The 18,505-nt window shown below is 33.8% G+C and overlaps 1 protein-coding gene across 1 annotated transcript; it reads left to right on the plus strand.

Annotated features, from left to right (window-relative positions):
* The first annotated feature begins 9,255 nt into the window (after positions 1-9,255).
* LOC145585648 (growth-regulating factor 9-like) lies at positions 9,256-12,803 on the plus strand. The gene is made up of 3 exons (XM_081642356.1): positions 9,256-10,095; positions 11,285-11,731; positions 12,222-12,803. Exons 1-3 carry the CDS (start codon positions 9,864-9,866, stop codon positions 12,638-12,640), a joined length of 1,098 nt encoding a protein of 365 aa, XP_081498482.1. The 5' UTR covers positions 9,256-9,863; the 3' UTR covers positions 12,641-12,803.
* Positions 12,804-18,505: the final 5,702 nt, after the last annotated feature.

Consider the following 18,505-nt stretch of genomic DNA (forward strand, 5'->3'; position numbering starts at 1 on the left):
ATCAAAGATGCACTTGAAGCACCAATTCCTCTAGAATGCATTGATTGTCGAGAGAAGCTCAACGAAGCTCAAGCAAATGCATTCAATAGAATTATGGCTCATGTCAATGAAGAGAAACCTGGTTGTTTTTTTGTTGATGGGCCAGGTGGGACAGGCAAGACATTTCTCTACAATGCTTTATATGCTGAAGTACGTTTGGCAGGCAAGATTGTGCTGCCAACAGCGACATCAGGCATAGCTGCTTCTAATATTCCCTCTGGCAAAACAGCTCACTCCAGGTTTAAAATTCAACTTGATTCAGAGATGTCACTCGCTTGTGATGTCCCAAAACAGGGAAGCTTAGTTGCTTTAGTCAAAGCTAATACCCTGATAATTTGGGATGAAGCGTCCATGGCTCGTAAAGAGAACATAGAATCTTTGGATTTGTTGTTGCGTAATCTCTGCCATCCTGATCAGCCATTTAGTGGCAAAGTAATTGTCTTAAGGGGAGATTTTAGACAAGTTTTGCCAATTTTACCCCGTCGTTCACAAAGAGAGGTTGTTGGTGTTAGTGTTGTGAGCTCTTACATTTGGCCCCTTTTAGTCAAATTTCGGTTAACAGAGAACATCAGAGCTAAAGAAGACTTACCTTATTCAGCTTTCCTCCTAGCCTTGGGGAATGGCCAATTACAATCAGATGAAAGTGCTTATGTACAGCTACCTGAACACATAGTTCAGAATATAGCTGCAAATGAGGATTCAATTTCTGTGTTAACTGCAATGATTTTCCTAGAAATTTCAAATCCAACATTTGATAGTGGCATATTCAATGAAAGAGCAATCCTCACACCAATGAATGAGGAAGTTGATGCCATAAATGACTACTTAATTGAACAGTTTCCTAGCATTCCTACTGTCTATCTAAGCTATGATTCAATCCTTGATGATAATTGCAACCTCTATCCAACAGAAAATCTGAACACACTTTGCCCAGGAGGGATGAGTCCGCATCAACTTGTGCTTAAGGTTAACAGTGTTCATCTAATAGTGTTCCCAACAACTTCACTGTCAATTTATCTGATATTGTCTAATAAAATTGTTGCACTTATTTTAAAAAATGAAACTAAATTATTACTGCTACATTCAACAAATTTAGTGCTGCTTAGGGTGTATTTCATTTATGTAAAAAACATAAACTTCACTGTTAGTTTATGTGATATTTTCTTATTACATTACTGGGCGTATTTGTGAAACTGAAACTTAATTATTATTGCTAATTCAGAAATTTAGTGCTCCTTAGGATGTATTTTATTTGTCTAAGGAAAATTACTGATACATCTAAACCCTTTGCCTTTTTCAATTTTGATCATATATGTGTTACAAATTCCAGAAAAATATATTCATACAGAGTTTATTAACCAAATTTTGTATAATTATTTATCTAATGTTAAAGAACATGTTTCTTTGTTAAATTGCACATCATAAATTATATACCTTGATTTATGAACAAAATTTATCAACATTTTGGAACAAGGTTCACTAAAAATCTCAAGTCAAGTGATTCTATACAACCTATAAGATTGTTAAATTGTATGAAATAACCTTTTCTTGTGTGTAAATGAACTAGATGAAACCTCAATATGTGCCTCTCGATAAGCTAACTCCCAAAAACAAGAGGTACAAGATTAAGGTTAAGGTGAAGAAAAAGTCTCCTGCAAAATATCCAGAAGGCAAGAAAGCTTTCCAGAAGCTTGTATTTGAAGATGATGAGGTATATATAATGCTCTGAATTTTGTTGTGTAGTTAGCTAAAGAAATTAGACATGTTCTGATACATTTTAATGGTGTGCTGTTAGGGGAATGAAATGAGAGGGACTTTGTTTGAAGATGACATTGAGAACTTTAAGACTGTTTTGGAGCACCAGAAAGAATACATCATATCAGATGCACCAATCAGGAATACCAATCCCATGTTTCGTCACAAAGAAGGTGACTACTACCTGTCTTTTGGAGGCACAACAACAATTCAATCACTCAATCCCAATTCTGGTCCTATTGTGCCAAAATACACTCCCATTGTTAAAGTCCCACCTACAAGCAATGAAGATGATTGCTATGGTAATATATATTATGTACTGTGGTATTTTTATTTCTATTGCAGCTTACTTCTTAACCCTTATTATGTGGCTTATGTGTAGATATTCTTGGAGTCATTGTGCATTTGGAAGACACACGCAAGAAAAAAATATGCAATGGTTATGAATTTGATGTACAAGACATTGTTGTTGTGGATGCCAGTGTGCAAAGGTTATTACACATTAACAGATACATTCAAGCAAATGAAACTTATTTATATGTTTTCTTTTAATAATGATTTGATATATATGCAGGATGGCTGATGCTCTTGTTATTTCTGTGTATGGAGAGTTAGCTACTAAAGAGTGTGCCAAATTAGCTTCTTGGTGTGAATCTTTCCTGGTGGTCAGTTTCCGACACTTGAAGGCAGCCACCCATGGAGGTTAATTCCTACTCAAAATACTAGAATCATGTACCTCAACTATATTATGGCTTATTTTTTATTTCGTTGCATAGGATTCTCCTTGGCATCTTCTATGTCCACAGTAATTGATCCCGATCCAGCAGGTCTTGAAGTTAGTGCACTGAAAGCTTGGTAAGTTCATATAATTTTTAAAGCTATTTTGCTTTCAAGATACTTGAGTATAATTTTTAAAGCTATTTTGTTTTCAAAATACTTGAGTAATGGTTGCAACTTTGTATGGGACAGGGTGCTGGAAAATGAAGATCACCTTGCTAATCATGTGGCGCACCAACTGCAGTCCAGGGAAGCTAGCAGCTCAAATGGCCTGACTTCAGTTGAAGATCTGAAGAAGAAAACAGTAATGAAATTTTCATTATTTATACATATGGAGATTACATCCTATAAATATTACATTCAATGAATTATTTTGATGTTAATTTCTGCACTTGCAGCCTCTAACAACTACTGCACATGAGCGCCACTGGCTCAAAATCGCAATACCAACTGCACGGAAAGAGGATATTATTGCTTATGTTGGATGCAACGTTTGTGGTAACCACTGTGACAATGTTGACACAGCTAAATTTTACTGTGATAAGTGCAACGATACTTGCATTACAGAAAAGAGGTGAAATACCATTTCACTAACATCATAACTTGCATCCTGTTCTATTGCTAACTATACCTGACTTCTTACAGGGTCAGTATCACCTTCTATGCAGCCGATGATACTGCAACAATTCGGTTAACAGCATATGGGAAGCAGTGTGAAAAATTATTGGGCCTGAAAAAAGCAGAACTGATTGAAAAGAAGGTAAAAACATTCAATATGCTGCTCTTAGTTAATTACCTATTGTCCATACTTTAAAGTAAACCAGGCCACACCTTAATTAACTGTTTTTCTTTGTTATGCAGATATCAGGCTGGGATGGCTTTGACACATTAGCTGCTGCACTTAAAGGAAACCCAGTGAAAGTTGAAGTTGGGCCAACAGGTGCAATCAAGAGGGTTGGCTACCTCAAATGGGTTATCAAATCAGTTGTTACAGAAGAACCCGTGAATGCCAAATTAGTTGGTACAAAAGAAATCGCGGATGCCAAATCAGTTGCCACAAAAGAAGTCATGACTGCCAAAACAGCTGCTCCAAAAGAAGTCAAGAATGTCGAATCAGTTGCTCCAAAATAAGTCATGAATGCCAAGAACTAAGGCTTCTTGTAAGAACACGTTATATCGAACAAGAGTTGCTTGTCATTTTGAACGTGTTCTTGCTGGACACCTTTTGAAACAATAGTAGGTTCCTTTTGCACAAGTCACTGGAAATGATTTTGTACTCCTTAAATGCTCTGCCATGTGAACTTTTATATAATTTGTGTACTTGCGTAACAACTTATGTATGGTTATCATGCCTAACTTCAAAACTAAGACCTTATGGCTGTACTTTTTTATGCAAGCATGATGACCAACAAATTTCAGGTCAAGCAATTATTGCTTTTATGTCCTATATTCCTTAGTGATGGCTTATTTGGTGTTGAGTGATGACCTTGAAATAGGCCAAGCATGTTCTAATTAAGATATTCAAAGACTGTAAAATGATACCATGGTTTTTAATTACTACATCAATTTGGTTCCAAGTTAGGAATCAATTTGAATAATAAATCTAATTACATTTTACTTCAAGTACTATCAGTGTAACTACCAAATTGAAGAACAAAATATTTCACCCAAAATATATCACACATTTCAGATCAAATTTGCAGCCAACATATTTCAAGCAAAACACTTCAAATTAAAAAACCGAATAGCATATTCCAACCAAGATATCCATACACCTTATATTACTAAATATCCAAAACAGATTCCTTATATAAACGAAGGCATCCAATCCTTACAAGCATAACAAAAATGGATTGAAGCCAATACTTAGAACAATAAAATAGGATAAAGAGAACTTTAACAACTACATAATTTCTAAATTACTAATAACTTAATCTAACTAATGGCTCTAATCTGAATTAAATCCATATGCATCATCATCACTATGAGAGACCTCAGGGGAGTGATAATGGTATGGATCACCAAAATCATCCTCCGAGGTATCCTCTTCAGTTCGCTACTCATTTCCTTCCTCATCATCTTCTTCGTCCTCGTCCTCTGGCCCTCCTTGTTGTGGTTGTGGTTGCCCTCCTTGAACTACATTGGCATTGCCTTCTTGAATTGCAGGTTGTTGTTGAACCTCTCCAGCCCGAGCAACAACTGATGACGGGATGACTTGCTTCTCAACGGTTTCCTCATCACTTATATCCATATCGGCCTCCCCACTTTCAACACCATCAGCTTGAATCTCATTGAACTTACTACACTCACCCTTGCTTTTACATGTTGGCCCTCTAAAACCCACAACTTTTCCCATCCTCACCAATTCTTCGTCCTTATCACTATCAACTTCAATTGGACAGTCAAAAGAGCTCCCAATTTTAGGCTTCTTATCCTTCTTCCTGTTTCGAGCTACTTCATCACACTTAGCAATTTGAGCATCAACATCCTTCATCTCCTCCATTAACATGTCCAGCTTCTTGGTAGCTTCCAACCGGTTTTCAGCCGCTGCAAAATATTGCCCCCTTAAATTATCTTTTCTTTTACCAAGAAAATTGCGATACCAATCATCAAAAATGGAATCATCATCACTCCCTGCCATGGAGAAATTCAAGAATAAAATGGAAGAAAGGAGATTGAAATGCAAAGACGTTTATGAATACAGAGAACTCAAACCTTGGCAAAGAAAATGGAAGATAGAAAGTTAAATAAAAGGGCCTTTTCAATACAGAAAAGGGATAGAGGTTGATGGCCATTAAAGAGTCAAGCCGTCACTTTTAGTGTGTCTCTTCGAATGTCTTTCATAGCATGCAAGACGAAAAAATTGTATTGTTTCATATAATACACGTAAACCAAAAAGACACTTTAGATCAAAACATCTTATTATCCGATATTGTTATACATCTCAACTACATAAGCATTTTCCAAAAATAGAATCTAAGTTTCTTTCTTAATTGTTCAGTTTAATATGTTACATATACAAACGCCATATAATAATTTCACTCGGCAATCTGAAATAATCATCTATATTAAATAAAACACATTTAAATCTTTTCAATAATTCGCCAAAAAATTCAAAATAAATATTATTCATTTACCAAACATATTTAATTTGGCTTATTTCGTTTTTATTAAATTCCTTCGTGTTTGTAAAAAATAAAAAAAAAAAAAAAAAAAAAGGAAAATAGATCTACTTCATTTAATCAACGATAGTTTTTCCAGTGAATTCAATAACCAACAATATTGAATGCCTCCCATATTTTACATGGGTTATTGTTTAAGATATTTACATACCAAATCCTATTAATTAACACATTGTTATTATTTTGATATATCTATCACCCCGACATCTTAAATGTTTTTCAATAGAAAATTTAGACATTCAACTTGTTAATACTAAATTAAAGGATTGTTATATAATGTTGTCAATTCATTCGACTTATTGATTCATATTTGATTTATTTATCCCGATAACCAAAATGCTGCACACGCAACGCGCGCGTGCACCATAACTAGTTAAGCTAAATAGTTAATGATGAAGGGTACACTAGTCACTTTACATAAGTGCCATAACTTTAGGTACACTAAGAAGTAAGATGTAAAGCTTTATTTCCCCATATTATCCAACTTACAGTTAATTTACAACACAAATTATTGGGTGAGGGCACCCGCACCCAAGGGTTTGTGAGGCTACCTTAATTTTCTCTTCCCTTTTCTTTCCGTCTCCTCTGCTCTCCTCCTTTGCATTATAGTTCAGTTTTATTTTATTTTTCCATTCATAATTTTGATTAACACCCACAAAATCAATCAATCATCAACCCTAATTGAATGATTTTCAATTCCTTCAAAAAAAAAAAAAAAAAAATGAACGATTTTCAATTCCTTCAAAAAAAAAAATGGCGATCTTGTGGTGGTTGCTGTTGGCAGGAGATGGTGGTTAAGATGCGGCTGGTGGGTTGCGAAGTGGGGCAGTGGAAGATTGGTGGCGAGTGCGGCTGGTGGAGTATCTATTGGTGGTGCGGTGCTCGGTTTCGATGACAATGGTGGATGAAGACAACAATGGTATATCTAAAATAGTGGCTGGTACGGTGGAGTACCGAGGCAGGGGGATTGGAGGTTCGATTGTTGGTGGCTGTGGTTTGCTGCTGGTGGAGTTGTGATTGGGCGAGAATGGAGGAAGAGAGCGAAAGAGGTGCGATGAAAGAGGTGGTAGTGGTGGGTTTGGTGGGTGTGTTGGGAAGTTGTCTAATTTTAATAAGTGGTGGTGATGATGATATGATATGGTTGACTTGTTGAGGATTTGTGATGGTGGGTTTATTTGTTTGTTAGATAAAAATACATTTGTTAATCATATAAGATAACAAATAACGCATATCAGTCAATTGATGTATGATATCAGCCAACAAAATGTACAAATCAGCCCAATAAAAGAAACTTATCGGCCAATAAAATAATGAAAAGATACATATCAGCCAACATATGGTACAAATCAGCCAACAAAAGAAGTGTATCAGCCACAAAAGGAACTAACAACCAACAAAAGATATATATCAGCGAACAAGAGAAATATATCAGCCAACAAATGATACATATAAGCCTACAGAAGGAACATATAAGCCAATAGATTGAACATATATGCCAACAAAAGATACATATAAACCAACAGAAGGAACATATAAGCCAACAGATTGAACATATTAACAAACAAATGAAGCATATCAGCTAACAAATGAAGTGTATCCGCCAACAAAAACAACAGGTAAGCCAATAAAATAAACATATCAGCTAACAAAATGAAACATATAAGCCAACAATTAAAATATGCATATCAGCTAACTAAAGAAAAATATAAGCCAAATTATGTCTGATATCAGCCAACAAAAGAAAAAAAAAAAAAACATATCAGCCAACAAAATGAATATATTAGTCAACCCAAAAACCATATAAGCCAAAAAATGAAATATATCAGCCAACACATGAAACATATCAGCCAACGAGTAAAATATATTAGCCAATTCTCCCGCACCAAACAGTTCGTGCGTCCGTACGCACGCAATACCTTTTCAATTTATAAATATGAGCTTTATATATATATATATATATATATATATATATATATATATATATATATATATATATATATATATTGTTTTGTTTACTAGAATGGTTTAATCTTTGCATCTATCTACATACCTTACTTTGACCCACATTTCATTGAAATATTTTGATAATCTTTGTAGATTTAGATTTTATAAACTAAGGGATCGTTTGGTTCGCACAGGGTAATCGGAATGGAATGAACAAAGGAAATGAATCGAAATGGAATGAAAATCCCCTAATTTTGCTGTGTTGTTTGCTTTGAATAACAAAGGAAACACTACCACCAATCCAACCACCACATTGCTTAACTTCCCACCATTTCTAGCCACCACCCAGCCACTCCACCACTCGTCGCACCTCCTCCACCACTCGCTAGCCTTCTCCGCGACCGCACAACTATCTTCTCCCCCGAAAAAACCTCCCCCAGCCTGCAAAACCCTAGATTTATATTCTCTCTCCCCATAAAATCGTGGGCGGCTCCCCCATCACCCTCGAAACCCTAGCGTCTAAGGTTTTGAGAGTGGTGGGAACGTCGACCGATGGTTTTACAGGGAGATAGAAGTTGTTTATAGGTTTTTTGCGGGGTTAGGGGAGGTTTTTTCGGGGGAGAGGAGAGTTGTGAGATCGAGGCGAGGGGCAGGGGGTGCGGCGAAAGGCGGGGGGACGACCGACGGTGAGGGGGGCTGGTTTTCTGGTGGTTTCGATAGGAAGTAGGATGGTGGTATGGTGTTGTTGGGGTGGCTAGGGAATGGAAATGGAAATACCTAGGGGGTGGGGAATGAACTTGGAAGGATTTGGGGAAATGGAGAGGGTAAAAGGAATGGAAAAAAAGGCTTAACAAACAACAACAAAGGGAATGAGGGCAGTTGATTCTCATTCCCTTTGATGAATACCCCCAACCAAACGGCCCCTAAATGTTAAATTTGACATAGTAAACACAATAGTGAAAATATTAACTAAGCAATATGCTAATAAAAGCTCGGATTGAAAATTAGTGCAAACTCTAAAAATTAATTAGATTATTGAAATCTATTAATCAAATTTAATGATCAATGGGCCAATCCCATTTAGGCCCAAAGCTTCTAATTTTAATTGTAATATGATTCCATAAAGACGGGTTTAAACTAATCAATTATAGCTTGATTTGATTAAATTGTTATTGATAGATTATTTCCTTGAAAATCAATATGATTGATGTTAATGTCCTATAATATTTAAAAACTTTATATAGTCAAATTAATTGACAAATAAGTTAAATTGAGGTTAAGATACGAGTAACGCACTAACCGAGCACGGAGTACAAAATTTTATTTTATTTTATTTTTCTTCTAAGTGGGGTATGAGTACATAGACAAATCTGTTCTAGGTTAGTTTGCTTTTTCCAATCTTTTAAATACATTTCATGCTAACGTATTGCGATTGTAAAAGAACGACGGTAAGAAAAATCGCAGTCCAATCCCTCCCTCGCTACAAGGCTACATGTCAAGGTAGGAAGACTGTCCATCGATCTTATATTATGGAGCACGTTCCACTCACAAATATTGAAAGCAATCAATCAAGCACACAACAAATATATTGACACCACACTCACTATTTATTCACTACTCACTCTTTCTGACAAGTATTTGCCCCCTCTGTTTCCTGCCAAAACCCCTCATTTTTCTCTCTCTCTCCTCCTTTCATCCTCTCCAGTTGTCAGATTTCCTCACCCCTTCTGACAATCTCTAATGACTTTGGTTTTTCAGGCCTTTTTTTTTTTTTTTTTTTTTCCAGTGTTTGTCATTTTCTACTTCATTTTTATTTAACCACCCACAAATCAACCTCCTTTCCCTTTACTAAACAAACTATCACAATGAAGCCTCTTGTCAACCTTTTCCCCACTTCTTCTGGTCAGTAACACATTTTTCTTGGTCGAGGTAGCCAATACATTGTTGGTGTACCACGTAACGTTAAGATCTTTGGTTAATTTTATTGTAATGATCTGATTTTTTTTGAATTGTGATGAAGGAGAAGGGGAGGACAGGTGGAGGATAAAAACTGAAGAAAAACAGGGGAAAAAAACAGAGGATGAATCAGAACCGTTGATCAGTCTTGCTCTTGGGATTGGTGGGTCCAATGAGAGAGAAAAAGACAACATCTTTGGCAGGATTGTAATGGTGAAAGAGGAGAACAAGGAAGTTGATGATCATGATCATAATCATAATCAAGCGGTGGTGGAGAGAAAAGGGTGTAGGATAAATTCAGTGGTCAGGTTTACAGAGTATCAGGTTCAAGAATTAAAGAAACAATTATTGATATTTAAGTATTTGGCTTGTGGTTTACCTGTTCCTTTTCACCTTCTTCCTCCTCATTTTTACCTCTACAAAAGATCATCTCCTCCTTTTTGTAAGTTTTTTTTTTTTTTTTTTTTCAATTTATTTGATATATGTTCTCAATTTAATCATGTTTATATTGTTTACTCAGTAGCATTTTGTAATTTATTTATATATATATATATATATATTTTTTGTTTTCATTTATAATTCCCCTTTTTAATTTAACTGGTTTTTTTGGAAGCTTTGATAATATGCATGTGAATTATGGTTTAAAGTTTTGGATTATAAATTGTAAAATATGTTTCATTTGTTGTGGTTGTTTTCTGTTTCTTGTTTACATTTTGGACTGCAATTCTTGGTTGGTTTAGGTATATACTGCTAATATGTTGACTTGCCTTATTTGCTTATTTATTTGTACATGTGTTTTTCAAAATCGGGTGATAAAGGTCATAGGATTATTTTGAAGACTATGTTGGGAAGACATTCCCCGTAGTTGGAATTGTTATGAGAAAATCGACAATAGTTGAGATTTAAATTGCGAATTTCTCTATGTCATATCAGAATTTGTCCCTTGTAGGGGACTATTGAATGAATCATGATCTTGAGACTCAATCGAGTAGCGCCTTAACATAAGGTTTACATGTCAAACGTGTGTTTTCTTGTTATCATTTCAAATGAGGACCTAGGGTCTTTTGTGGTTTTGGTCACTTTGATGACTTTTTGTGAGGGGATGCTAAAACCCTACTGTGTTGTCTCCTTTTAGAGATTGATCTTCAATTAAGGTGGGAAAGAATGTGTTTGTACTACAGAAGTTGGGTACTTGTGTGCATTTACTCTTTGGTTGATGAGTTTGAAATACAAAGTGCTAATGGATATGTTTGATTGATGCATTACGGATTTACAGTTTGTGGGATTGCCAAATGTACTATGAATCATCGTCCAATGTCGCTTATACTCGAATGTCTATGTTGCTGATAACTTAAGTTTTACATTACTGTGTAGGTACTTGAGCAATCATGAATGTAGGAGTTTTGGTTTTACTAGTTATGCTGCATTTGCATTCATTTGTACCTACTTTATTGAGCTTTTGACTTGATGATATAATAATAATAATAACAAAAATAAAGACAATCTTAAGAATTTAACCTTGCTAGTGTATTTTGTTGGATGATGTTGAGTGTTGACCGTTGAGTGCCTGAGGAAATGATTGTATGAGTATTGTTGATTTTGTTTGGTGTTATCATGATTTGTGGTTCTAGCATTTTTCTGCGGGAGTTTTGATCATCACCGACAGATGATAGATCCGGAGCCTGGGAGATGCAGGAGGACTGATGGCAAGAAATGGAGGTGCCACCAATCTGTGATTCCTAATGGGAAATACTGCGAGAAGCACATGCATCGAGGCAGTAATCGTTCAAGAAAGCTTGTGGAAGCCTGTCCATATTCCAGAACCACCAACCTCAAAAACTTAAACAAAAACATTAATTTTAACAAAGACATCAGACCAAGATTCTCAGATAATCTAGGTCCCAAAGAGCCAACTAAGGTTGTGAAGAGAGCTCAAGACTTAGGCACTTCTACTGCAGTGAGCTATGGGAACAACAAGCAAAACAATGAGGCAAAGTGTGTCGTTGCGAAAGATAGGATTGCTGTCATCAACCAAACATCAGGGTTGGATTTCTCACCGAAAAGTGTTCTTCTAAATGGTTAGCCTTTTTTCTTACAAGACTATTTTTATGGTGTTGAAATGTCGTTCCTGTTATGAATGAATTATTGATGTATATGTGTTCCACAATAATATAAATGATTCGGTTTGAATTCAAGATTCATCATCATTGACCTCAATCACCTGATAAATATTCCACTGGTTTTTGCATCATTTGGTGGGTCATTTGTTAAGAATGTTTTTCTGACAGCAAACCTTATGAACTCTATTATACTGACCTGCTGTTAATTCTTATACTTTTTGACATATAGTTGCGTATCTTTTTATTTTGTGTTCCACGTTCGAGAATTGAGGGTATATATACTGCATACTAGCTGATAATCTTTTTTTTTTTTTATTATTTTATCAGTCTACTCTAGGAGCTCGGATTTGGCCATGACGAATCTTCTCTTGACTTAGATAATTCTTGTATTCTTTCCCTTGTTTACCTCATTACCTGCTAATGGTTTATGTTATCTGTCTATTTTTAGATACAGGAATGAGGTGCCCGAGTGTTCAAAGTTGCAAGAGCAACACAGAATCTGAATCAAGGTGTAAGAGAACAGATGGGAAGAAGTGGCAGTGCAAGAAGGAAGTTCTACCATATCAAAAGTACTGCGCACAGCATGTCAACAGAGGCAGATTCCGCTCAAAGAAGCAATCTATAGGCTCATCATCCTCCAGGCAAATCCAAGCTGCCTATGGTTCTACATCCAGCCCCAAAATCTACGGAACAGGACAGGCCAAAGTGGGCTTGGGACTAAAGATCTCGCTTCCCACAAGACTAGATGATCCAAGGAGCATCTTCAAAGGAAGCATGTCTCAGAATGGTGGCAGTAGCTCAAGCACTGAGGCTACTGTAAGTGATGAGAGCACCGATGTTTCAGGCATAATTGTCCTTTCTCCTTGAGAGGTTAACAACGCGTAGTTTTTGGAGCTCAACAAAATGTATATACTAGTATATAAAAGGGCAGCTAATAGGTCACGTTGCGCTTACATTCAGCTTTTTGTAGGGAGTACTAATGCTGAAACTTTAACCCCATTTTGCATGAATTTGCTGTTGCTGATCAGATGTGGAGAACATATTAATATTGAAATATATGTACTACGGTTGTTTGAATGTATGTGATAAAAAAATTAAAACAATCCACAGTAGTATTTCAAAGATGTCCAATATTGATCCCCTCCTTCTGTTAAGTCGTTACTGAGTTTGGGTTAAAGCCAGCATAGCCGTGCAGGTTTGCTTGCCCCCGAATATGAACATGGCCGTGTTTGGGCTCTAGGACAACCATCGATTAGTATTGATTTTGTGAAGAACTATTAATACGGGGGAATTTCTGGGCCTATGTGTTTTAATGTAAATATGTAATAGGATGACAACATTGTAAATAAATATTGACATATACGTTTAACGTTTTACGGAATATATATCAACATAGTGGTACGGAAAAAAATAACATTATAATCCTTAAAATAACTTTTACGGACCATTGAATCACGTAAAATTATGTTTGGCTATTGTTATGTGGCGGTTTGGTTGGTTGTAGCTTTGTGGGCTGGGTGGTGCTATTACCGTGCTATAACCATTGTGGGCTGAGGGGTGCTATGACGATGTAAATGGGTACTTATTTATTTATTTATTTATCACAAAATCTCCAAAGTTAACTTTTCTCTTCTTTTTTTAAATACGTAGTAAAATAATTATCAATAAGCATACGAAGTAAATAGAATACATTGAAATTATTCTGACAAGTTTCAATATGACTATTCAACTAAGACAAATATTTTAAAACTAATGGAGTACGTAATTTGCAATGTTTCATTTACTTTCGTTCCTCTAATTTAAAAATTTATCATTAATTTCTTCAACTTTCATCGTTATTAATGTGAGTCCAAATGACACATTGCCAATCGGCAATACCAAAACAAGTTATTCCGATCTTGGATTATTTTCTAATCTGTATACTACTATACTAGTCATACTCATACATAGACATTGTCTTGTTTGAACGGCTGAACCCTCGAACAACCTTCAAGCATTCGTAAGACATGATAATCGTGATGAATGGGACATTCGGATAGATGGACTTCATGTGTGATTCTCGCGGATAATGATATTGTTATAAACTTATAAGTGGCATGTATTATTATTTATTTTGCTTTAAAGGAAATTAATAATTGGCCTTCTTGCCCTGCCATGCATTATAGGGCATGTGCTTATTTAAATTTTATTGTAAATATTTAATCTTTTAAATTTCAACGTTTTCATTTAGATGAGAGATTTCATTTTTTTTTTTATGCATATCAATATACGAGTATATCTTTAAGGAGTTTATCCATGAATATCTTTAATTATACAAGTATATTAATATGTCAAAATCATAAAAATCTAATAAGAGTATATGAATATAAGTACAAATTAAGTTAAATCTTACAATATTTTACGTGACTATACATGAGTTGTATGTATATTATACATGTGAATTTTAAATTGTTATGTCGAAAAAATAAAGAAAGTACCTACAATTAAAATTTACCTTTTGTGAAGACAAGGAGGTACGTAATACAAAATCTCATTGTGAATGATTGCTGACGAAGGCACGTATACGTACAATATCATACGGAGTAATTACGAGCTAATTTATATAATTAACCAATTTTGAGGTTGTTGTGACTTTGCTTGTACCATTACATTTACGTCTGCGTATGATGGGCGAAATTTATGTAGGAGTGATCATACACTCACCATTTCACCAACGTCGTGCCTTCTTACTATTATAGTGCCCATCTACGTCGATTAGAGTATTTAATCGTATATTATAAAGTTTATTTGGTAAAAATTTTGGATAACTTGGTTTGTATGGAAGGATAATTTGCCAAAAATATGATACAAACCTAGCTATTTGACATCGCAAAGTATATGATAAATACTACTCCATATTAACTATTTCGTATATTATGTTAGAATTGACAAAATAATACTCTTTTTGTCCACTTTCAAATAAAAGCATCATTTTAATATTTTTTTATACTCCTGAATTTAAATTAATCAAACTCTATCTTCAATTTTTTTTTAAAAAAATAAAATTATCCACATTAAGCAACAAAACTAAACATCATGATCGTTTTTTCTATATTTAATATTAATTAACCAAATCCCATAACAGACAAATAAGACTTCTATGTAAAGACGGATGAAGAATCTACTTAATTACAAGGTATATTTTTATAGAGGCAACACATTACAATAGTTTTTGGCATTCCATTTAATTTTTGTAGGTACGTGTTTGGTTTTCTATGAATTATATTAATTACTCCGTAGGATAAGATAAGTATAGAGTTCTATTGCATTTTTTTGGGATACTAAACTTACACAAACACTAATTACATTTTTCCGCACAAATGGAATTTGGGTCGATGCTGATGTAATTCGCACAAAATTGTCAATATAGATGTCATAATCCTAATCAGTTTAACAGAAAACAAAAACAAAAATAAAGTATAGATTTAATTTTCATAGAAATTTTAAAATTTCTGAAAAAAATTGAATAATAAAATTTCCTGCATTGACTTATTGAGCTTTGATGATGTCAAGTACATGAAGACTATTAAAATAACATGGTTGTAAACCAAGCTAACAATTAATACTGAAATAATCACAAGTCAGAGTAAATTTTTTCAGCTGCAAACTCTCCTATGACTACGAGGCTATGAGCTATGACCAAATATCAATATTTGCTTGCTTAGATTTTTTGGTACGGTCAATGTACAATTGTACAAGGGGTCAGGTTAGATATCAAATATGTTAGTTGCTTTCTAAAATTGTTTTTTTCCTTTAGATTGAATCTACAGAGGGTGGTTTAATACGCTAGATATATCTTGCTCCTTCTGCTCACAATTAATTATATTCATTAGGTAGAGTAGTCTCTTAATCGTAGCTAATAATTAAAAAATTATCTATAAGAATTGATTTATCATAGAAGTTTATTCTCTACCAATGAGTTCCATTTGGTTTATTTTGTTGTGAAGGTTTATTAATCTGTGACAAATGCTAAATACCATACAATCAATATTATATATAAGAATTGGTGCATGAATGAAAAAAATCTAAAGCCGGGGGTACAAATTAAAGAAAAAGAGAGATCGACGAACTTAAAACTTGTTACATGTATATAAACTAATTTATTGACGGATGCATCAAAAAGTACATACAAGCCTTTTATGTAGCTTATAATTACAAGCAAGCAATCCTTAATTTAAATCTATAGTACATTACTAGTCTATTGTTAATTGGTTTAACTAGTAAGCTCATACATAAATCGTGTATCTATAAGTCTATAACATCCATAGAATGCACACACTATAACGATCAAAATGTGAACCTTTGCTTAATTAGCTTTCTCTACTGTGCAGTGGGTTAGTTGCATGCACCCTATGCTTCTCCACGTGTTTCAATGCAAGCGTAATCAATAACTACTCTTATTAAGGGACTCGTCTAATCAAACATGTGCAACCTATTTAGCTCTTACATTGCATCTAATTCAATCAATACCTACTTACGTACGACAACTATTAACTACGATGGGATAAGATCGTATACAGTAAAGTTTATATATACGGTGCACATGAGACTATGCATTCACCCGTTCACCACGTAGTCAGATGATAACACACACGCATGAATTACACGGACCGGACAAAACCGGACTCTCACGAGAAATGTGGTCAAGCACTCAAGCTCACTCATATTGCATGCAACAACATTATTTAGTTGCTCGATTATCAAACAGAAATTAAAAACGTACATTCAGTTATTAATTGCTTTAGGAGCAGAAAATAAGTTGCATGGAGCATTTATATCGTGCATCAGAGTCGATCCACTTCAAACAAGAATCCAATAAAATTAATCTATCTTTATTATAATAATAAAGAAATCTTTTACTACTATCACAATCTTAATTACAATAATTAGATTAACACAGGTTAAATTATAAGGTATCGGTAATAAAGATAAATAATTACATTCATAAGATAACAACGAAAAAATAGATAATTATAATTTTCTAATGAGATTTTAGTCATTTTACATTAAGATCTTAAACATTGGATAAAATTTACAATTATACTCCATTATATATATATGATAAAATATTAATTATAATCCGATAATATTAACACAAAATAAAGGTTTAGTGCAAGTCTTTCTCAGTCAACTTTTTTCTATAAATTCAGCCCATTTTCTTCAGTTTTCCTCTCACTTTTCAATTCATTCATATTTTTTTTCTCTCTAATTTCTCTCTCTAAATTCTCTCTCCTCTTTTTCTCGTCTTCTTTCTGTTGATTCTTGAAGCTATTCAACAATGGTGAATCCTGATGTTATTCGTAGTATTCTCGGAATTATTGGTATGAATAATTTTCTCTACTTTAATTTTGTTCTTCCTTTTTTAGAAAAAATAATTGTATTAGTTAGCATTATTGTTCTTGAAAATCTTCTATTAGTTACATGCAATCGTTCAAACTTATCTTACGATCATTTTAATGCATGAATTTCATCGAAATAGTTTTCTTGATTACGTTATAGTAGTAATAGTAGTTCAAATTGCATAAATTATCATGAAATTCTTCTTAGTTTTTTTTTTTTTTTTTAAAAAAAAAAAAAATCAAGAAGTATAAAATGAAAAAAGAAAATTAGATTAATATCGATTTGATTTTGATTACTTACTTAGTAGGTTTTTTTTTTTTTTTTTTTTTTTTTTGGTAATTTTACAGTTATCAAACTCTCTTAATCACCTTTTTTTTTTACTAGTCTTGACTATAATCAAGAAGTTAGCTAACAATTAATTGTATAAATGTCGTAATTATGGAGTTAATTTGTATCCAAAACTTGATTAAGCTACGTCAAAATAGGTCATTGTTAATAATAAATCTTGATCAAAATTCCAAAATACGGAGTAATGAAAAAGACATTGTAATTTAATTAATTAATTTTGGTTAATAATTGGTAATGATTGAGTGAAAAAGTAAAAAATACGGCGTGTTGAAGAGTTGAGGTAGTCGTGAGTAAAACGGCAGGCGAAAAAATCGGCGAAATATAAGGTTGTTGTTATAATTACAAGTAGTAATTCTGTTATTAAAATTTGTATTTATTACCCAAATTTGATGCATGTACTATGGAGTACTAGAGTGCAACTTTCAGTTTGCTTAATCACACTTTTTGTGTGTTTTCTTCTTTACCACGCTTTTTGTATTTTCTTTAATCACACTGTTTAATTATTTAGTGATAATAACTAATTTTGTTTAATCACACTGTTTAATTATTTAGTGCTAGTAACTAATTTTGATTCCTTGATTAATTTTGCAGGAAATGTTACATCCTTCTGCTTGTTTTGCTCCCCTGCGTATGTATTTTTTTTATTACTCCGTATTATTACAATACTTTCTCTCTCCTCTTGTGTTTTTACATTAATTAGTGCTTTAATTGTAATATAATTATTGAATTAATTAAGTTGGACTGGATTATAACTATATTGAATAATTTTAATTTGAATGTGTTTATAATAATTGCTTGTGATTCTAGGGTGTGATTATGTATATTGGATGTGTGTGGTATCACCGTATCACCAATTTAACAAAAGATTAGTGATTAATCTAATTTATAATCTTTGCATACGTTGATTGAATCTTATGCCAAAGTATGGAAGTTTAGATTGAGTATATACATTAATTGTAATGCGGTAATATATAATGTATGGTACGATTTTGATTAACACGAGAA

This window comes from Chenopodium album, chromosome 16 (assembly GCF_948465745.1).
Source record: "Chenopodium album chromosome 16, dcCheAlbu1.1, whole genome shotgun sequence".
NCBI classification, from domain to species: domain Eukaryota; kingdom Viridiplantae; phylum Streptophyta; class Magnoliopsida; order Caryophyllales; family Amaranthaceae; genus Chenopodium; species Chenopodium album.